Source organism: Cherax quadricarinatus, chromosome 82 (genome assembly GCF_038502225.1).
Source record: "Cherax quadricarinatus isolate ZL_2023a chromosome 82, ASM3850222v1, whole genome shotgun sequence".
NCBI lineage: Eukaryota > Metazoa > Arthropoda > Malacostraca > Decapoda > Parastacidae > Cherax > Cherax quadricarinatus.
In genome coordinates, this window is record NC_091373.1 from 20,143,191 (window position 1) to 20,166,439 (window position 23,249).

General features: G+C 43.9%; 1 protein-coding gene across 1 annotated transcript in view; it reads right to left on the reverse strand.

The window, feature by feature from the left end:
• Positions 1–23,249, reverse strand: part of LOC138855145 (dynein axonemal heavy chain 5-like) — a gene marked incomplete at its 5' end in the record, with an annotated part of 58,052 nt that overhangs the window by 34,215 nt on the left and 588 nt on the right. The window contains 2 exons of the mRNA XM_070102647.1: positions 1,156–1,282; positions 5,150–5,272. Coding sequence (XP_069958748.1) covers positions 1,156–1,282; positions 5,150–5,272 — 250 coding nt within the window. The remainder of the gene's footprint in view (positions 1–1,155; positions 1,283–5,149; positions 5,273–23,249) is intronic.

Sequence of the window (23,249 nt, forward strand, 5' to 3'; positions counted from 1 at the left end):
CACGGAAAACCATTCTTAACAATTATAGTTCCACTATATCACATTGACTTTTTGTAATGGATGGTTAATGCAACTTAAAGCTATTTACTATGTGAGGGTCATTAAGGTTATCTTACCACACTCTGTAAATAATACTTTAATCCCTAGCATAGGGATTCAATTATTCCTCTGCATATATACACTGAGAGACATGCGCATCTTGGTAAATAATTCCTGTTATGTGGCTTCCTTAGCGAGATTGATAATGCGTCTAACACTTCAAGGACGTATGATTCAAGGATTTTCGTGGTTACTTAGCACATTGAAAGTGAGCATCTACCATCTTGAGAGTGAGCTCCTACCATCTTGAGAGTGAGCTCCTACCATCTTGAGAGTGAGCATCTACCATCTTGAGAGTGAGCACCTACCATCTTGAGAGTGAGCTCCTACCATCTTGAGAGTGAGCACCTACCATCTTGAGAGTGAGCTCCTACCATCTTGAGAGTGAGCATCTACCATCTTGAGAGGGAGCACCTACCATCTTAAGAGTGAGCACCTACCATCTTGAGAGTGAGTACCTACCATCTTGAGAGTGAGCATCTACCATCTTGAGAGTGAGCACCTACCATCTTGAGAGTGAGCTCCTACCATCTTGAGAGTGAGCTCCTACCATCATGAGAGTGAGCTCCTACCATCTTGAGAGTGAGCATCTACCATCTTGAGAGTGAGCACCTACCATCTTGAGAGTGAGCATCTACCATCTTGAGAGTGAGCTCCCACCATCTTGAGAGTGAGCTCCTACCATCTTGAGAGTGAGCATCTACCATCTTGAGAGTGAGCACCTACCATCTTGAGAGTGAGCTCCTACCATCTTGAGAGTGAGCACCTACCATCTTGAGAGTGAGCTCCTACCATCTTGAGAGTGAGCATCTACCATCTTGAGAGGGAGCACCTACCATCTTAAGAGTGAGCACCTACCATCTTGAGAGTGAGTACCTACCATCTTGAGAGTGAGCATCTACCATCTTGAGAGTGAGCACCTACCATCTTGAGAGTGAGCATCTACCATCTTGAGAATGAAGACCTACCATCTTGAGAGTGAGCATCTATCATCATGAGAATGAGCACTTACCATCACGAGAATGAGCACTTACCATCTTGAACATGAGTACCTACCATCTTCGGTGTGTTCAGTTGCAGTAGAGTTACGTCGCGACTGGTGCATTTCTGTTGGTCCACTCACGGTGGAACTACGACGAGATGCACCACTTGAGGGCTGAGACAGTAGTGGTGAGGATGGTAGCTGTCAATAATAATAATAATAATAATAATAATAATAATATAATAATAATAATAATGATGATAATAATAATAATAATAATAATAATAATAATAATAATAATAATAATAATAATAATAATAATAATAATAAAATGTATATCAGTTGCTTCACAATCCGAGAAAGGTCTGCTCTATATTTCATTACCCCAGCCCCTGTACATCAATGCATGTGTAATGAATAGTGAACAGTGCAACACTAATTTCTAATGCACTTAAATGTTTGCAATGACGATTGTGATTCAGAAGAGGTACTAACAAGTTATCACAAGTTATCAGTTTCTTCAATTATAAGAACAAATTAGGGCATACACAGCACAAAACGAAATTAAACATCGTGTTAAAAAGTACCAGCTTTAAGGCCAAGCTGAAGGGGCTTTCTCTTATTGTCTCAGTGAAACTAATATTCTTAAATGTTATTAAATACACCAGTACATTAAATTTGAAGCCACTCCAAATTTGCAATATGAAATTAGGCGTATAAGTAATTAAATAAATGTCATTATATGAAATTTATGAAAATTTAACTTAGGGTGACACAATCATGTCAGACACTGTGATTAATTTCTGATCAGAAAAGACATTCTGCAGTTATTTCAGAGAAACTAGATTGATTAATGATAATTATCGCATTAAACCTAATTAAAATCAAGGCAAAACTTCATTTCAGGGAAAAACATCCGCACAAGTTTCAAGACGACCAAAAGTGGCATTCTCAGATTATTTCAGAATCCACCAAAATGTGAACCTCCTCAGTTTATGGGCAATGAATTTTTCCATCCATTTCATAAGATGAATCAGCCATTAAAGATCGATGTACTTCACAATTATTGTATTTTGTACTAATCCAGTAGGAGTCATGTAGTGCCCGTGAAATGTGAGGCATACAGATTCAATCCAAGGAAGGAGAGAATAAATTAATTTCCTTGGGTCAAAATACTCTCATCAGGGTCAAGGTATAATTCAATAATCGAACCAATCAAACACAAAGAGTAGTGAAGATGAAGGGTTCAGAGAACCGACACGTTGTTAAATTAGACACATGTGCAACTCTTGGGTATCTTTATTGAGGAAACGTTTCGCCACACAGTGGCTTCATCAGTCCATACAAAGTATAAACTTGAAGAACAGGAGGAGAATGAGGTAATCAGTCCCTCAACCTTGAGTCGATGATATACATTTATATAATATGTATAATTTATTTAATATATATATATATATATATATATATATATATATATATATATATATATATATATATATATATATATATATATATATATATATATATATATATATATATATATATATAATATATATATATATATATATATATATATATATATATATATATATATATATATATATATATATATATATATATATATATATATGATGAAAGATTGAATATCAGATTGGAGGGAGAGAGTATGGAGGAGGTGAACGTATTCAGATATTTGGGAGTGGACGTGTCAGCGGATGGGTCTATGAAAGATGAGGTGAATCATAGAATTGATGAGGGAAAAAGAGTGAGTGGTGCACTTAGGAGTCTGTGGAGACAAAGAACTTTGTCCTTGGAGGCAAAGAGGGGAATGTATGAGAGTATAGTTTTACCAACGCTCTTATATGGGTGTGAAGCGTGGGTGATGAATGTTGCAGCGAGGAGAAGGCTGGAGGCAGTGGAGATGTCATGTCTGAGGGCAATGTGTGGTGTGAATATAATGCAGAGAATTCGTAGTTTGGAAGTTAGGAGGAGGTGCGGGATTACCAAAACTGTTGTCCAGAGGGCTGAGGAAGGGTTGTTGAGGTGGTTCGGACATGTAGAGAGAATGGAGCGAAACAGAATGACTTCAAGAGTGTATCAGTCTGTAGTGGAAGGAAGGCGGGGTAGGGGTCGGCCTAGGAAGGGTTGGAGGGAGGGGGTAAAGGAGGTTTTGTGTGCGAGGGGCTTGGACTTCCAGCAGGCATGCGTGAGCGTGTTTGATAGGAGTGAATGGAGACAAATGGTTTTTAATACTTGACGTGCTGTTGGAGTGTGAGCAAAGTAACATTTATGAAGGGATTCAGGGAAACCGGCAGGCCGGACTTGAGTCCTGGAGATGGGAAGTACAGTGCCTGCACTCTGAAGGAGGGGTGTTAATGTTGCAGTTTAAAAACTGTAGTGTAAAGCACCCTTCTGGCAAGACAGTGATGGAGTGAATGATGGTGAAAGTTTTTCTTTTTCGGGCCACCCTGCCTTGGTGGGAATCGGCCGGTGTGATAATAAAAAATAAAAATATATATATATATTATATATATATATATATATGTCGTGCCGAATATGTAAAACTGGTCAATTAGCAAGAACTCAGTTAAAGCTAAGTCCTTTCTAAAATTTTCTCTTATACGTTTATAGATTTATTTTTTTCATTAATGTTGATGTAAAAAATTATAATTTTGCACCAAAAGGAACTTAGAAAACTTTCCTAACCTTATTATAACAAGCGCAATTTATTTTAACCTAACTCAACTAAATATATTTTAGATTTGTTTACAATAATTAAATACTAAACAAGCACAGTGAAATACATTTTTTTCATTAGGTTCAGAATGATTTTGGCGAAATTATTGCATACACAAATTTTCGCTTGTCCTATATGGCAAGATGAGCGTTGCTATTTAAGCCAAGATCGCAAGTTCTGCCTATTCGGCACGACATATATATATATATTATAATATATATATATATATATATATATATATATATATATATATATATATATATATATATATATATATATATATATATATATATATATATATATATATATATATATATATATATATATATATATATATATATATATATATATATATATATATATATATATATATATATATATATATATATATAAACCTAAGGAAACATTCATATTATTTTCAAAACTGCTTTTTATGAAACAAGATTCAATTATATTTCTGTCAACCATGGACTTGCTTGATACAACTTTCTCAACTTTTTGAAAATCAATTGGATGGTTAAAATCTCTCACGTGAATAAATAAAGCATTGGAATCTTGTCCAGTTCTAATGCTATATTTATATTGTTTTGATCTAAGTTCGAGACTTTTACCAGTTTGACCGAAATAAACTTTATCGCAAACTTTACAAGGAATCTTATAGACACATCCATCATCAGTATTTTGGGGGGAATTCTTTATCAAAACTTTTTTTACTGTATGAAGATTCTTGGGTAGAACAGTTTGTTGGTGAGTTGTGCAAAGGACCTGTCCAGTTGGGCCGGCGCGCGTCAGGTGTTTAACCGTTGTGGGATCTGATAGTGACGTGTTGGCCAGACCCCTTATATAGCTTCCTTGGATGCTTTACTTTCATAGTTCCTTGATAATGTGAGTAGTCACGAAATCGCTTGGAATTTCTCTATTCTTTCAGAGTGATTGTTTTGCATATTCTGAAATCAGCTGTTTACTGTGATCTTATTGCATATATATATATATATATATATATATATATATATATATATATATATATATATATATATATATATATATATATATATATATATATATATATATATATATATATATATATATATATATATATATATATATATATATATATATATATATATATATATATATATATATATATATATATATATATATATATATATATATATATATATATATATATATATATATATATATATATATATATATATATATATATATATATATATATATATATATATATATATATATATATATATATATATATATATATATATATGTTACTAATATTATTAATATTGAGTATAAGTGGTGTTGTGTCTGACCTTGGTGTCAGTGTCGTCCTCCTCATGTATGGTACCATCGTCAACATTCTCGTCACACTCTTGATAGAACCAGATCATGTTGTTGTACTGCCCAGGCATAAGGAACTTACTGATCTCCTCCAGCTGTCCACACATAAGTAGACAAAGGTAAGTAAGAAAGGTTTTTCACATTTGAATACAAATAAAAGAAATATTCTCATGTTTTCCATCTTTATCCAAACATTTTTATAAAACATATTTTTTCCCACTATAATTTGAGATTTTTGGTTAAAAATCATTAGAATAAAAAATCATACTTGTATTGATTTTAATTAGCATTTCATACGTAATTAAAAATTTAGGAAAACATTTTTTCAGTGGTAATGACGTTAGATAGTTGTTCAGGGCACACATACATTGTTTTTATACAAAGAATTGTAGTATTATTATGCGTGGTCTTCATCTCCATATACATAGTAGAGCTACAGGTGGGGAGGGAAGCAGGAGGAGTAGGATGGAAGAAACCAAGCTACAAAAGAGGACACTACACAGGCATGAGGAATTTCCTGCTTGAGGTTCAGTAAGAAAGAGAACTGGTGGGAAAATCAATAAATGAAATGATGGACTACGTGACAACAAAATGTATGGAGGCAGAGTAGAGGTTTGTTCCCAAGGGCAACAGAAATAATGGAAAGACCAGAATAAGCCCTTGGTTTACCCAAAGGTGTAAAGAGGCCAAAACTACTTGTGCTAGAGACTGGAAAAGGTACAGAAAACAAAGGGCCCAAGAAAATAAACAGATTAGTTGAAGAGCATGAAATAAACATGCAAAGATAAGGAGGGAGGCCCAGTGGCAATACCAAAACGACATAGCATCGAAAGCCTAGTCTGACCTGAAGCTGTTTTACAGCCACATCAGGAAGAGGACAACAGTCAAGGACCAGGCAATCAGGCTGAGGAAGGAAGGAGGGGAATTCAAAAGAAACGACCAAGAAGTATGCGAAGAGCTCAACATGAGGTTCAAGGAAGCATTTTCAGTGGAGACAGAATGGGCTCCGGAAATCCGGAATGGTGGGGTACACTAACAAGTGCTGGACACAATACACACAACCGAGGAAGATGTGACGAGGCTGCTAAGTGAATCAGATACCTCAAAGGGGGTGGAACCTGAGAGAGGGAGCTGAGCTATGTGTGCCACTAACAACAATCTTTAACACATTCATCGAAACTGGGCAACTACCTGAGATGTGGAAGACAGCAAATGTAGTCCCAGGTTTTAAGAAAAGAGACAGACACGTGACATTAGACTACACACAAGTGTTACTGACATGTATAGTATGAAAAGTCATGGAGAAGATTATCAGAAGAATTGTGGAGCACCTAGAAAGGAACAAGCTTATACACGAGAAACAACACGGTATCATGGAAGGGAAATCCTGTGTCTCAAATCTATTGGAGTTTTTTGACAAGGTGATGGAAGTGAGACAAGAGAGAGAGAGAGAGAGAGGGTTGGGTAGATTGCATTTTCTTGGACTGCAAGAAGGCTTGTGACACAGTTCCTCACAATAGGTTAGTGCAAAAGCTAGAGAATCAGGCAAGCATAACAGGAAAGGCACTGCAATGGACCAGAGAATACCTGACAGGGAGGCAACAACGAGTCTTGGTACGTAATGAGGTGTCAGAGTGGGCGCCTGTGACGAGCGGGGTTCCTCAGGGGACAGTCCAGGAGAAGTGCGGTTTCTGGTGTATGTGAATGACATGACGAAATGAATAGACTCAGAAGTGTCCCTGTTTGCAGACAATGTGAAGCTAACGAGGAGAATTAAATCAGAAGTGGATCAGGCAGGACTACAAAGGCATCTGGATAGGCTCCAAGTCTGGTCCAGTAACTGGCTTCTGGAGTTTAACCATGCCAAGTGTAAAGTCATGAAGAATGGGGGAAGGACAAAGAAGACCGCAGACAGAGTACAGGCTAGGGAGCCAAAGACTCCAAACCTCGTTCAAGGAAAAGAATCTTGGGGTGAGCATAATATCAAGCACATCTCCTGAGGAACACATCAGCCAAATAACTGCTGCAGCATATGGGCGTCTGGCAAACCTAAGAATAGCATTTCGGCATCTCAGTAGGGAATCGTTCAAGACTACACCGTGTCCGTCAGGTCCATATTGAAGTATGCAGCACCAGTTTGGATCCCACACCTGGTCAAGCACGTCCAGAAATTAGAAAAGGTGTAGAGGTTTGCAACAAGACTAGTCCTGGGGCTAAGGGGCATGTCCAACTAGGAGAAGTTAGGAGAAATCTATCTGACGATACTGGAGGACAGGAGGGATAGGGGGGACATGATAACGACATATAATATACTGAGAGGAATTGACAGGGTGGGCGGAGACATGATGTTTCAGAGATGGGACACAGCAACAAGGGGTCATAATTGGAAACTGAAGACACGGATGAGTCACAGGGATGTTAGGAAGTATTTCTTCAGTTATAGAGTTGTTAGGAAGTGGAATAGTCTGGATCCATACATAGCTTTAAGAAGAGGTATGATAAAGTTCATGGAAAAGGGAGAGAGTGGACCTAGTAACGACCAGCAAAGAGGTGGGGCCAGGAGCAATGGCTCGAGCACTGCAATAACAGTTAGGCGAGAACAATTAGGTGAAAACAGACACACAGATACACACAAACACACACACAAACAGGTATGATAAAGCTCATGGAGCAGGAAGAGTGACCTAGTAGAGACCAGTGAATAGGCAGAGCCAGGAGCTTTCACTCGACCCTTGCAACCACAACTAAGTGAGTACAACTGAGTATACACACACACACACACACACACACACACACACACACACACACACACACACACACACACACACACACACACACACACACCACACACACACACACAAACACACACACACACATACACACAGTCACACAGTCACACAGACGTGGGTGCACAAGGCTCCGAAAACCTTAGTGTTTTTAAGGTGCACAGTAACTGCTAGCAGTAATCAGTGGTAGTGACAACGTCAGTGAGCAATCCTACGAGTGATAACCAATGTTATTAGTTAAAAAAAAGTCGAGAGGAAGTCTGAAATCATTAATATTTCAAAGTGCCAAACCGTTAGGGGTCTAGTAGGCACCTGTTGCCACACAGTTTCAAATATACAAAGACCAAAGCGAGTGTGGAAGCGGGTGTTCAAGAATTACGAGAGACTGGTTAACAAGTGAAATGTGGGGCACCATACAGTGAGAGTGAAAAGTTAATTAGCGAAAGGAGAAAGGAAAAATAAAATATATAACTAGGGAAGGTGGCAGGAGTAGGCCTGCTGAAGCAGTGACGTCACGGTTGTGTGCCATTATACATATAAAGTGTAACCGCCGAATGTGAAGTGTATTCCATCATAAGTGAAAAGTGAAATCACTTGAGGAATGCGGGATGTATGAGCATATATGGTTATAAACATCACAGGTGAAGGATTTTCAAAATAGTGATACAAGGCCTATGTACGATTACTACGTCATCAGCATCTGGCAACTTGTCATCGCCTCACTGCCAGCGCAAGTATTGCTCACCTATTGTGGTTGCATGTTGTCAGATTCTGGTCTCTGCTTCACTGTTAGATACTGGTCACTCCTGCAAGCTATTACTAGAATTAGAGTAGAAATATCATAGATAAGGTGGAGACAGGGTTGACGAGAGTGTGAGGAAGTGAAGCGGTCTAGCGAGGGATAACGTCAGACACTTGTAGAAGTTGAGAGAAGCTAAGTTTCAGAACCTAGTTACTTTCTGTATTTTATAAGTAGAATTGATAAGTCTTAGAATTACTATTGGTAAGTTTTAGAATTACTGGTATTACTATTGGTATTTATTAGCAGTATGAATACTTAGAAGTGGGGGCACACTCACACATACACACACACAGGAACCATACACAGTTTTAAGACAAGGTTTGATAAAGCTCATGGAGCGGGGGGAGAGAGGGCCTAGTAGCAACCGGTGAAGAGGCGGGGCCAGGAGCTAGGACTCGACCCCTGCAACCACAAATAGGTGAGTACAAATAGGTGAGTACACACACACACATACACGAGAGTGGAGTAACAGTCACCCCACAGTCAACCACATACCACCTACCTCCCCTACCCATCACTGGACATCCGGTCCAAGCCCTCTCTCCCTCACTCTCTCTCTCTCCTTCTCTCTCTCTCTCTCTCTCTCTCTCTCTCTCTCTCTCTCTCTCTCTCTCTCTCTCTCTCTCTCTCTCTCTCTCTCTCTCTCTCCCTTTCTCTCTATCCCCCTCTTACCATCTTTCCCCTCCCTCTGCTCTAGCTCTATCTCTTCCTTTCTATCTTCTCTCTCTACGTCTCAGTCTCTCTCTCCCCTCCTCACACACATCTTCCATTCATCTTCCCTTTCCTCCCTTGGCCTCCCCTAACTCCCCTCCCTCCCCACTAATTATCCCTAGCCTTCTTCCCATCATTCTCTCTCCCTCTCTCTCTATCCCTCTCTCTCTATCCCTCTCTCTCTATCCCTCTCTCTCTATCCCTCTCTCTCTCCCTCCCTCTCTCTCACACACAAGCTCCTTTCTGTGGTAAAAAAAAATGGGTAACCCAAGAGGGCGGAGACCCAGGGGTCTGGAGGTCGAACCCAGGATAGAGGAACCTGGGAGGGAAGACTGGGAGGTAGAGCTCACAAAAATGGAGGAAGAGTGGGGAAGGAAGCTAGCTGAGCTCGGCAGGGTAATGGAGGAGAGGATAGCTGAAGAGAGCAGGAAGTGGGGACTACAAGTCTTAGCAGCAGAAGATAAGATAAAGTGCTTAGAAGAGGAGCTAAAAATATTGAAACAGAATAGAGAGACAAATGACAGCACAGGAATGATATCAGGGACTTCTATGCCAGTCACAGATGAGGGGGCTGGGATTCAGAAAAAGATGAGTACAGGAAGACCAATCGTGAAGCCCCACCCCCACCACAAACCCCACCTACACTGTGAAAACCCCAGTGCAGCTGAACAATCTCAACCAACACCCACACGCTGTTCCCCCTGCTCTCACCCCTACACATCACAAACCCCGCTGCCACAGCGGCTCCCTATGGACACTCTGCCCTCACCCCCACCACAAATCCCACCCACACCACAAACCCCCATAACCCCCCCAGGGCTCCCACCCCCCAACCCCAATATTCTCCCAGGTCCACCGTGATAGACAAGAAGCTGAAGGTGTAGTACACAAATGCAGATGAAATAGCAAATAAATACGAGGAATGGCATGAAAGAATCAACGAGAAGTCCCCGGACATCATAGCAGTCACAGAAACGAAACTCACTGAGACAATAACAGATGCAGTCTTCCCATCGGGATATCAGATCCTGAGGAAAGATAAAAGGAGCAGAGGGGGAGGAGGGGCTGCACTGCTCATAAAAAACCGATGGAGTTTCGAGGAAATGGAGGGCATGGACGAGATTGGAGAAAAGGACCACATAGCAGGCACAATTCAATCTTGGGAAAATAAGGTAGTCATTGCTGTGATGTATAACCCACCACAGAACTGCAGGAGGCCAAGGGAGGAATATGATGAGAACAACAGAGAGATGATGGACACACTAGCTGAGGTGGCCCAAAGAGCTCAAACGTGCAGAGCAAAGTTACTGGTTATGGGTGATTTCAACCATGGGGGGATCAACTGGGAAAACCTGGAGCCTCATGGGGGCCCCGAAACATGGAGACCCAAGATGATGGATGTGGTACTGGAAAACCTCATGCATCAACACATCAGGGACACTACCAGAGAGCGAGGGGAGGATGAACCAGCAAGACCAGACCTTGTGTTCACCCTGAGTAGCTAAGACATTGATGACATCACATATGAGAGGCCCCTCGGAGCTAGTGACCACGTAGTCCTGAGTTTTGATTACATAGTAGAGTTACAGGTGGAGAGGGTAACAGGAGTCAAATGGGAAAAGCCAAACTATAAAAGGGGAACTACACAGGTATGAGGAACTTCCTGCGGGAGGTGCAGGGGGACAGAGAATTGGTAGGAAGGACAGTAAATGAAATGATGGAGTATGTAACAACAAAATACAAGAAGGCAAAGGAAGGGTTTGTTCCCAAGGGCAACAGAAACAATGGGAAGACCAAAGCGAGTCCTTGGTTTACCCAAAGGTGCAGGGAGGCAAAAACTAAGTGAATTAGAGAATGGAAGAGGTATAGAAGGCAAAGGACCCAGGAAAACAAGGAGATCAGTCGAAGAGCCAGAAACGAATATGCACAGATAAGGAGGGAGGCCCAGCTATAGTACGAAAATGACATAGAATCGAAAGCCAAGTCTGACCCGAAACTGCTGTTTAGCCACATTAGGAGAAAGATGACAGTCAAAGACCAGGTGATCAGGCTGAGGAAAGAAAGTGGGGAACTCACAAGAAACGATCAAGAGGTATGCGAGGAGCTCAACAGGAGATTTAAGGAAGTATTCACAGTGGAGACAGGAAGGACTCTTGGAAGACAGGACAGAGGGGGGACACCAACAGGGACTAGACCAACAGGTGCTGGACGATATGCACACAACTGAGGAGGAGGTGAAGAAGCTGCTAAGTGACCTTGATACTTCAAAGGCAATGGGACCGGACAACATCTCCCCATGGGTCTTCAGGGAGGGAGCAGATATAGTGTTGTGCCATTAACCACAATCTTCAACATATCCCTTGAAACTGGGCAACTATCTGAGGTATGGAAGATGGCAAATGTAGTTCCCAGTTTTAAAAAAGGAGACAGAAAAGAGGCACTAAATTACAGACCAGTGTCATTGGCCTGTATAGTATGCAAAGTCATGGTGAAGTTTATCAGGAGGAGAGTGGTGGAGCACCTGGAATGGAACAAGATTATATACAATAACCAGCACGGATTCATGGAAGGCAAATCCTGTGTCACAAACCTTCTGAAGTACTATGACAAAGTTACAGAAGTGCGACACGAGAGAGAGGGGTGGGTTGATTGCATTTTGTTGGACCGCAAGAAGGCCTTCGACACAGTTCCTCACAAGAGACTAGTGCAGAACCTGGAGGATCAGGCACGTATAACAGGAAGGACACTGCAATGGATCAGAGAATACCTGACAGGGAGGCAACAACAAGTCATGGTACGGGATGAGGTATCACAGGATGGGCATCTGTGATGAGTGGGGTCCCACAGGGGTCGGTCCTAGGACCAGTGCTATTTCTGGTATATGCGAATGACATGATGGAAGGGATAGACTCAGAGGTGTCCCTGGTCGCAGTTGATGTGAAGTTAATGAGGAGAATTAAATCAGATGAGGACCAGGCAGGACTTCAACGAGACCTGGACAAGCTGGATGCGTGGTCCAGCAACTGGCTTCTTGATTTCAACCCTGCCAAGTGCAAAGTCATGAAGATCGGAGAAGGGCAAAGAAGACCGCAGACAGAGTATAGACTAGGTGGCCAAGGACTGCAAACCTCGCTCAAGGAGAAAGATCTTGGAGTGACCATAACACCAAGCATGTCTCTGGAGGCACACATCAACCAGATAACTGGTGCAGCATACTGGCGCCTGGCAAACCTGAGAATAGCGTTCCGATACCTTAGTAAGGAATCGTTCAAAATACTGTACACTGTGTACATCAGGCCCATACAAGAGTATGCAGCTCCAGTTTGGAATCCACACCTGGTCAAACACGTCAAGAAAAGTGCAAAGGTTTGCAACATGGCTAGTTCCGGAGCTCAGGGGTATGTCCTACGAAGAAAGGTTGAGGGAAGTCGGACTGAGGACATTGGAGGACAGGCGGGTCAGGGGAGACATGATAACGACATATAAAACACTGCGTGGAATAGATAAGGTATACAGAGGTTGTTCCAGAGAGGGGACACAGAAACAAGGGGTCACAATTGGAAGCAGAAGACTCAGACGAGTCATATGATGTTCAATGAGGACAAATTCCAACTACTCCGTTATGGAAAACTGGAGGAGATAATAACTAGAACAGAGTATACTACAAACTCTGGCCATACAATAAAGCGGAAAAATAATGTAAGGGACCTGGGAGTAGTAATGTCTGAGGATCTCACTTTCAAGGATCACAAAAGTGCCACGATCGCACGTGCAAAGAAAATGATAAGATGGATAATGAGAACGTTCAAAACGAGAGATGCCAAGCCACTGATGATCCTTTTCAAATCACTTGTTCTCTCTAGGCTGGAATACTGCTGTACATTAACATCTCCATTCAAAGCACGTGAAATCGCAGGTCTAGAGAGTGTACAGAGATCCTTTACTGCACGTATAAGTTCTGTCAAGCACCTTAACTACTGGGAACGCTTGGAAGCACTTGACTTGTACTCGTTGGAACGCAGGAGGGAGAGATATATTATAATCTACGCTTGGAAAATCCTGGAAGGCATGGTCCCAAATCTGCACACAGAAATCACTCGCGACGAAAGTAAAAGGCGATGTAAAATGCCCCCAATAAAAAGTAGGGGCGCCATTGGTGCACTAAGGGAAAACACCATAAGTGTCCGGGGCCCAAGACTGTTCAACAGCCTCCCATCAAGCATTAGGGGAATTGCCAATAAACCCCTGGCTGCCTTCAAGAGAGAGCTGGACAGTGCCGGATCAGCCGGGCTGTGGCTCGTACGTTGGACTGCGTGCTGCCAGCAGTAACAGCCTAGTTGATCAGGCCCTGATCTATCGGGAGGCCTGGTCATGGACCGGGCCGCGGGGGCGCTGATCCCCGGAATAACCTCCAGGTAAACTCCAGGTTAGGAAGTATTTCTTCAGTCATAGTGATGTAGTGGAGGCAGGAGCCATACATAGCTTTAAGACGAGGTATGACAAAGCTCAGAAAGCAGAGAGAGAGCGGACCTAGCAGCGACCAGTGAAGAGGTGGGGCCAGGAGCTGAGTCTCGACCCCTGCAACAACAATTAGGTGAGTACAATTAGGTGAATTAGGTGAGTACACACACACACACACCATACAAACACACACACATGGAAACACACACACATACACACACACACACACACACACACTAGGACAAAAGAGAGGTTGGAAGACATCGAAGGAACTAGGACATGTGCAAGGACCTTACCAGATACCTGTGTGGGCCAGGAGCAGGTGAGCAGGAAGGATAAACCAAGAAGCATAGGGGCCATAACGAGGGAAGGGACTGAAGGAAGGAACACTCCACGGGAAGGAACTAAAACACATCAGAGGATGCAATGGGAGTCACAGTGGGAGGTGGAAAGGGAGAGATCCGTGTTTGTCTATGGGCTAGACGAACCTAAAGGGGAAACTTATGATGAAAGAAAGCAGGAGGAGAAAAACGCGATTGAAGACATCATGAAGGTGATAGGCGAGGGGGACATGACCCAGGTGGCAAATTTTCGGAGAATTGGGTGGTTCACAAAGAAAAGGAATCGGCCTCTCAAAGTAATTTTCAAGGCAGAATCAACCCGAACCATGATCCTGCAGGAGAAAGCACGGCTGAGAGGCAAGCAGGAGTTCCGGAGTGTGTACCTCGACCGAGACAGAACACAGGACGAAAGGAAGACAATGAAAGAGAGAGTTCAAAAACGAAAGGAGAAATGGGAGGAAATGAAAAAGGAGAGCAGAATGACCCAGGATCAAATGGAAGGACAAGCGCACCCCCCAGAAACACCTGCAGAAGGACTCCAGCCACGACACCCCCAAGGCAACTGAACAATCCAAACCAACCATCACACACCGATCCCTCTGTTTCCACCCCCCGCACCACAGTTACAGTATTAAAACAGAAGTTGAAGGTTTGGTACACAAATGCAGATGGATTAACGAATAAACATGAGGAATGGCAAGAAAGAATCAATGAGAAGTCCCCAGACATCATAGCAGTTACAGAAACAAAACTCATGGAGACAATAACAGATGCAATCTTCCCACCAGGATACCAGATCATGAGGAAAGATAGAAGGGGCAGGGGGGGAGGTGGGGTTGCTCTGCTCGTAAAAAACAGATGGAAATTCGAGAAAATGGAAGGAATAGATGAGACGGGAGAAAGAGACTACATAGCAGGTACACTTCAGTCTGGGGAACACAAAGTGGTCATTGCAGTGATGTATAATCCACCACAGAACTGCAGGAGGCCAAGAGAGGAATATGAAGAGAGCAACAGAGCAATGGTGGACACACTTGCTGAGGTGGCAAGAAAAGCTCACTCCAGCAGAGCAAAGTTGCTGGTTATGGGGGATTTCAACCACAGGGAGATTGACTGGGAAAACCTGGAGCCACATGGGGGTCCCGAAACATGGAGAGCCAGGATGTTGGACGTGGTGCTGGAAAACCTCATGCACCAACATGTTAAGGACACTACCAGAGTGAGAGGGGAGGATGAACCAGCAAGATTGGACCTTGTGTTCACCCTGGGCAGCTCAGACATTGAGGACATCAAGTATGAGAGTCCCCTAGGAGCTAGCGACCACGTGGTTCTGTGCTTTGAATACATAGTAGAGCTGCAAGTGGAGAGAATAACAGGAGTAGAATGGGAAAAGCCTGACTATAAAAGAGGGGACTACATAGGGTTGAAGAACTTCCTGCGGGAGGTCCAGTGGGACAGAGAACTGGCAGGAAAGCCAGTAAATGAAATGATGGAATATGTAGCAACAAAATGCAAGGAGGCAGTGGAAAGGTTCATTCCCAAGGGCAACAGTAACAACGGGAAGACCAGAACAAGCCCCTGGTTCACCCGACGGTGTAAGGAGGCAAAAACAAAGTGCAATAGAGAATGGAAAAAGTACAGAAGGCAGAGAACACACGAAAATAGGGAGATCAGTCGCAGAGCCAGGAATGAGTACGCACAGGTAAGGAGGGAGGCCCAGCGACAGTATGAAAATGACATAGCATCGAGAATCAAGACAGACCCGAAACTGTTGTATAGCCACATCAGGAGGAAGACAACAGTCAAAGACCAGGTGATCAGATTAAGGACAGAAGGTGGAGAACTCACAAGAAATGATCAGGAGGTATGTGAGGAGCTGAACAGGAGATTTAAGGAAGTTTTTACAGTAGAGACAGGAAGGGCTGTGGGAAGAGAGAACAGAAGGGAACATCAAGAGGGAATATACCAACAAGTGTTGGATGACATACGAACAACTGAGGAGGAGGTGAAGAAGCTCTTAAGTGACCTTGACACCTCAAAGGCGATGGGACCGGACAACATCTCCCCATGGGTCCTTAGAGAAGGAGCAGAGATGCTGTGTGTGCCTCTAACCACAATCTTCAACACATCCCTTGAAACTGGGCAACTACCTGAGAAATGGAAGACAGCTAATGTAGTCCCCATACTTAAGAAAGGAAACAGAAACGAGGCACTAAACTACAGACCTGTGTCTCTGACATGTATTGTGTGCAAAGTCATGGAAAAGATTATCAGGAGGAGAGTGGTCGAACACCTGGAAAGGAACAAGATTATAAATGAAAACCAGCATGGGTTCATGGAAGGCAAATCTTGTATCACAAACCTCCTGGAGTTTTATGACAAGGTAACAGAAGTAAGACATGAGAGAGAGGGTTGGGTAGATTGCGTTTTCCTAGACTGCAGGAAGGCCTTTGACACAGTTCCCCACAAGAGATTAGTGCAGAAGCTGGAGGATCAGGCACACGTAAAAGGAAGGGCACTGCAATGGATAAGGGAATACCTGACAGGGAGGCAGCAACGAGTCATGGTACGTGAAGAGGTATCACAGTGGGCGCCTGTTACGAGCGGGGTCCCACAGGGGTCAGTTCTAGGACCAGTGCTATTTTTGATATATGTGAACGACATGATGGAAGGAATAGACTCTGAAGTGTCCCTGTTCGCAGATGACGTGAAGTTGATGAGAAGAATTAAATCGGACGAGGATGAGGCAGGACTGCAAAGAGACCTGGAGAGGCTGGACATGTGGTCCAGTAACTGGCTTCTCGAATTCAATCCAGCCAAATGCAAAGTCATGAAGATTGGGGAGGGGCAAAGAAGACCGCAGACAGAGTATAGGCTAGGTGGACAAAGACTACAGACCTCACTCAGGGAGAAAGACCTTGGGGTGACCATAACACCGAGCACATCACCGGAGGCACACATCAACCAAATAACCGCTGCAGCATACGGGCGCCTGGCAAACCTGAGAATAGCGTTCCGATACCTTAATAAGGAATCGTTCAAGACACTGTACACTGTGTATGTTAGGCCCATACTGGAGTATGCAGCACCAGTCTGGAACCCACACCTGGTCAAGCACGTCAAGAAGTTAGAGAAAGTACAAAGGTTTGCAACAAGGCTAGTCCCAGAGCTCAAGGGAATGTCGTACGAGGAAAGGTTAAGGGAAATCGGACTGACGACACTGGAGGACAGAAGGGTCAGGGGAGACATGATAACGACATACAAGATACTGCGGGGAATAGACAAGGTGGACAGAGATAGGATGTTCCAGAGAGGGGACACAGGGACAAGGGGTCACAACTGGAAGCTGAAGACTCAGACGAGTCACAGGGACGTTAGGAAGTATTTCTTCAGTCATAGAGTTGTCAGCAAGTGGAATAGCCTAGCAAGTGAAGTAGTGGAGGCAGGAACCATACATAGTTTTAAGAAGAGGTATGACAAAGCTCAGGAAGCAGAGAGAGAGAGGATCCAGTAGCGATCAGTGAAGAGGCGGGGCCAGGAGCTGAGTCTCGACCCCTGCAACCACAATTAGGTGAGTACAATTAGGTGAGTACACACACACACACACACACACACACACACACACACACACCCATACAAACACACACTCACGCGGGTTTAACAGGTCGTTTGCGCTCATGAATCTTTAGTAGTTTTTGGCCCATCAAAGCCATTCCCAGGATCGCCGGAAGTTGACAGTGTCAGTGAATAACCCGCGAAGCGATACACGAATCAGTGCCATGAAAGAGAGAGAGAGGAAGGCCAAAGGCCTAGCGTGGGTGTAGGTGGTAGTGCCATATCCAGCAAATTCAACCAGAATAAGTGCGACCCAAGCCAGGGAGATAAGATATAAGGATAGATGAGTTAGTGAATACATTGTATACAGTAAATACAGTGAAGCCACATGAGGCCGCATGAGCGGAATCCAGATGACAGTTCTGCCGGACGTAATGTACAAACGCCTTTTTGTGGTTGCATGTGGGGGCTGGATCTGGCCCTGAATTACTGATAGTTGTAGGTCATTAACCCTGCCTTGGAGAGCTGAATATCATACTTAGAGGACTTAACACTTACTAAAGGAGAGAAACTGGGGAATGACCTGAGTGGGGGCACCACGAGGCACAGCAAGTGGGCGCTGGCACCAAGGTCAGACAAAATACAGTAACATGGTTTATTCAGTAAGTGAGTAAAGTTATTCAGGTATACATGAGTACAGTGCATATGTTATCATACACCTCAGCATACATGTAGAGAACCCGCGACAACCCAAAAAGTCAGACAGCATGACTTATTTAAATTGAGGTAGTGAGCACAAGAAGTCGCTGGTCGATAGTAACTTAATGCACACAGCCAGTACACACACACACACACACACACACACACACACACACACACAAACACACACACACTATTGACTTGTGTGTATGCACACACATACATGAACAGCCAGCAGGCTCGTGTAAACTGACCACAATATACCCGAACCCCATCCTTCCCTCTCGTCCCTCCCCCATTCCCTCTTTACTCTCTGTCTTTCTCTCTCTCTTTCACTCTCTCACTCTCTCTCTCTCTCTCTCTCTCTCTCTCTCTCTCTCTCTCTCTCTCTCTCTCTCTCTCTCTCTCTCTCTTTCTCACTTTCTCTCTCTCTTTCTCTCTCTCTCCCCTCTCTTTCTCTCTCTCTCCCCGTCTCTCTTTCTCACTCTCTCCCCCTCTCTCTCTCTCTCTCTCTCCCCTCCCTCTGTCAATCTATCTCCCTCTCTCTTCCTCTCCATCTTCCATTCATCTTCCTTTTCCTCCTTCTCCTCTTCCTGTGTCTTTCCCCTCTTCCCTCTCACCCCTAGCCTTTCCCTAACTTCCTCTCCCCTCTCTCCCTGCACCCCCCTGTCCTTTCCCACCTATCTCCCCCTTTGCCAGTGCCTCCCCCCTTGCACCTCCATGCACACTCACACACACACAGACAAGTTCACAAACACATACATGCACACACGCACACGTACGTGCACACATACACACACACACACGCACACATAAACACACACACATACACACACACACACACACACACACACACACACACACACACACACACACACACACACACACACACACACACACACACACACACACACACACACTTCAACACATCATTTGAAACTGGGCAACTCCCTGAGGTATGGAAAATGGCAAATGTAGTCCCAATTTTTAAAAAGGGAGACAGACATGAGGCACTAAACTACAGACCTGTATCTCTAACGTGTATAGTATGCAAGGTCATGGAGAAGATCATCAGGAGGAGAGTGGTGGGGCACCTGGAAAGAAACAAGTGTATAATTGACAACCAGCACGGTTTCAGGGAAGGAAAATCCTGTGTCACAAACCTACTAGAGTTTTATGACAAGGTGACAGAAGTAAGACAAGAGAGAGAGGGGTGGATCGACTGCGTATTTTTGGACTGCAAGAAGGCTTTCGACACAGTTCCTCACAAGAGGTTACTGCAAAAGCTAGAGGACCAGGCACACATAACAGGAAAGGCACTGCAATGGATCAGAGAATATCTGACAGGGAGGAAACAACGAGTCATGGTACGCGACGAGGTGTCAGAGTGGGCGCCTGTGACAAGCGGGGTTCCACAGGGGTCAGTCCTAGGACCTGTGCTGTTCTTGGTATACGTGAACGACATAACGGAAGGGATAGACTCAGAAGTGTCCTTGTTTGCAGACGATGTGAAGTTAATGAGAAGAATCGAATCGGACGAGGATCAGGCAGGACTACAAAGAGATCTGGACAGGCTACAAGCCTGGTCCAGCAACTGGCTCCTTGAATTTAACCCTGCCAAATGCAAAGTCATGAAGATTGGGGAAGCAAAGAAGACCGCAGACACAATATAGTTTAGATGGCCAAAGACTGCAAACCTCACTAAAGGAAAAAGATCTGGGGGTGAGTATAACACCGAACATATCTCCTGAGGCGCACATCAATCAGATAACTGCTGCAGCATACGGGCGCCTGGCAAACCTACGGATAGCGTTCCGATACCTCAGTAAGGATTCGTTTAAGACTCTGTACACCATCTACGTCAGGCCCATACTGGAGTATGCAGCACCAGTTTGGAATCCACACCTAGTCAAGCACGTCAAGAAATTAGAGAAAGTGCAAAGGTTTGCAACAAGACTAGTCCCAGAGCTACGGGGATTGTCCTATGAAGAAAGGTTGAGGGAAATCGGCCTGACGACACTGGAGGCCAGGAGGGTCAGGGGAGACATGATAACGACATATAAAATACTGCGCGGAATAGACGAGGTGGACAAAGACGGGATGTTCCAGAGATGGGACACAGACACAAGAGGTCACAATTGGAAGTTGAAGACTCAGATGAATCAAAGGGATGTTAGGAAGTATTTCTTCAGTCATAGAGTAGTCAGGCCATGGAATAGCCTAGAAAGTGATGTGGTGGAGGCAGGAACCATACATAGTTTTAAGGCGAGGTATGATAGAGCTCATGGGGCAGGGAGAGAGAGGACCTAGTAGCAATCAGCGAAGAGGCGGGGCCAGGAGCTGTGACTCGACCCCTGCAACCACAAATAGGTGAGTACAAATAGGTGAGTACACACTCCACTCCCTCTTCATCTTTTCCCCCTCTTTTTCCTCCTCTTCCTCCTTGCTTATCAGTCATTTCCTTTCCCTCTCTCTCCTTATACCCCATAATCCCACTTCCCCTCTCTTCTCCCCCTCCCTACCTCCCTCTCCCTTTCCTTCTATACAAAAAACACCCACCTTAACACCCACACACACTCACTCCTAAAAATACATAACCTCTTTCCATGGTAAAAAAAAAAAAACATCCAAATACATCCACCAGGAATCTGGTGGATGTATCTGGAAGGGAAGATTGGGAGGCAGAACTCACAAAAAGGGAGGAAGTGTGGGGAAGGAAGTTAGAAGAGCTTGGCAAGAAAATAGAGGAGAGGATAGCTGCAGAGAGCAGGATATAGGAGCTACAAGCCATAGCAGCAGAAGCTAAGATACAGTGCTTAGAAGAGGAACTGAAAAAATCTATATCAGTTACAGACGAGGGGCCTGTAGGGAGCAAAGGAGCTATACTGTATGCAAAGTTCCTATCAGACCCACGTGGGACCCAGAAAAAAGACGAGGAGCACACTAAGAACAAACGAGAGGTCTTAAGGTAATGAAGGAGCTATGCTCTAAGCAGAGACTCTAACAAATAACTGCAGTGGTCAGAAACAGCTGAGCAGGAAAGACAGACCACTGAGCATATGGGCTTCAGCCAGGTAAAAGATCAAAGGCAGGAATGCTTCAATGGAAGGAACTAAAACACCTCAGGGGATGCAAAGGGAGACACAGTGGGAGAATGAAAGGGAGAGGTCAATTTTTGTGTATGGGCTCCAGGAAGTCGAAGGGGAAACATATTATGAAAGAAAACAGGAGGAAAAAAAAGTGACTGAAGGCATCATGAGAGCAACAGGCGAGATGACATGACCCAGGTGACAAATTTTTGGAGAATTCGGTGGTTTGCAAGTGGAAAAAAAATGGCCTCTCAAAGTAATCTTCAAAGGAGAATCAGCTCAAGCCAGGATCCTGCAGGAGAAAGCACAACAGAGGGACAAACCGGAGTACCGGAGAGTGTACCTCGATCGAGACAGAACACAAGAAGAAAGGATGGTACAAAGAAGGTACAAAGACAAAAGGAGGAATGAGAGGCAACCCCCTATGGGCACTCTGCCCCCACCCCCTCATCGCAAACCCCACCCCCACAACAATTCACCCTAAGCCCCCACCAGGGCTACCGCTCCCCCAACCCCAATATTTCCCCAGAACCACAATTTTACCAAGATGCTAAAAATTAAAGTTTCATTAAATTTGGAAGATTCAAACCTCAATCACGGAGAAAGATCTTGGGGTGAGTATAATACCAAGCACGGCTCCTGAAGCACACATCAACCAGATAACTGCTGCAGCATATGGGCGCCTGGCAAACCTGAGAACAGCGTTCCGATACCTTAGTAAGGAATCATTCAAGACACTGTACACCGTGTATGTCAGGCCCATACTGGAGTATGCAACACCAGTTTGGAACCCACACCTGATCAAGCACATCAAGAAATTAGAGAAAGTGCAAAGGTTTGCAACAAGGCTAGTTCCAGAGCTAAGGGGAATATCCTACTAAGAAAGGGTAAGGGAATTAGGCCTGACGACACTGGAGTACAGGAGGGTTAGGGGAGACATGATAACGACATTCAAAATATTGCGAGGAATAGATAAGGTGGACAGAGACAGGATGTTCCAGAGTTGGGACACAGAAACAAGCAGTCACAATTGAAAGTTGAAGACTCAGATGAGTCAAAGGGATGTTAGGAAGTATTTCTTCAGTCACAGAGTTGTCAGGAAGTGGAATAGTCTGGAAAGTGAGATAGTGGAGGCAGGAACCATATATAGCTTTAACACGAGGTATGATAATGCTCATGGAGCAGGGAAAGAGAGGACTTAGTAGTGATCAGTGAAGAGGCAGGGCCAGGAGCTGAGTCTCTACCTCTGCAACCACAAATAGATGAGTACAAATAGGTGAGTACACACTCACACACACATAGGGGGCACAGAGGTCTCCCTGTTGCAGACGATGTGAAGCTAATGTGGAGAATTCATATGGATGAGGATCATGTAGGACTACATATGTATCTGGACAGGGTACAAGCCTGTTCTGTCAACTGGTTCCTGAGGTCTAACTCCACCAAGTTGAGAATCATGAAGATTGGGGAGGGTCAATGAAAACCACTAACGGAATACATGCTAGAGGATCCAAAGGCTGCAAACCTCACTCAAGGAAAAGGATCTTGGGGTGAGTATTATACCAAGCACATCTCCTGAGGCGCACATCAACCAGAACCATGATGACGGCATATAAAATACTGAAAGG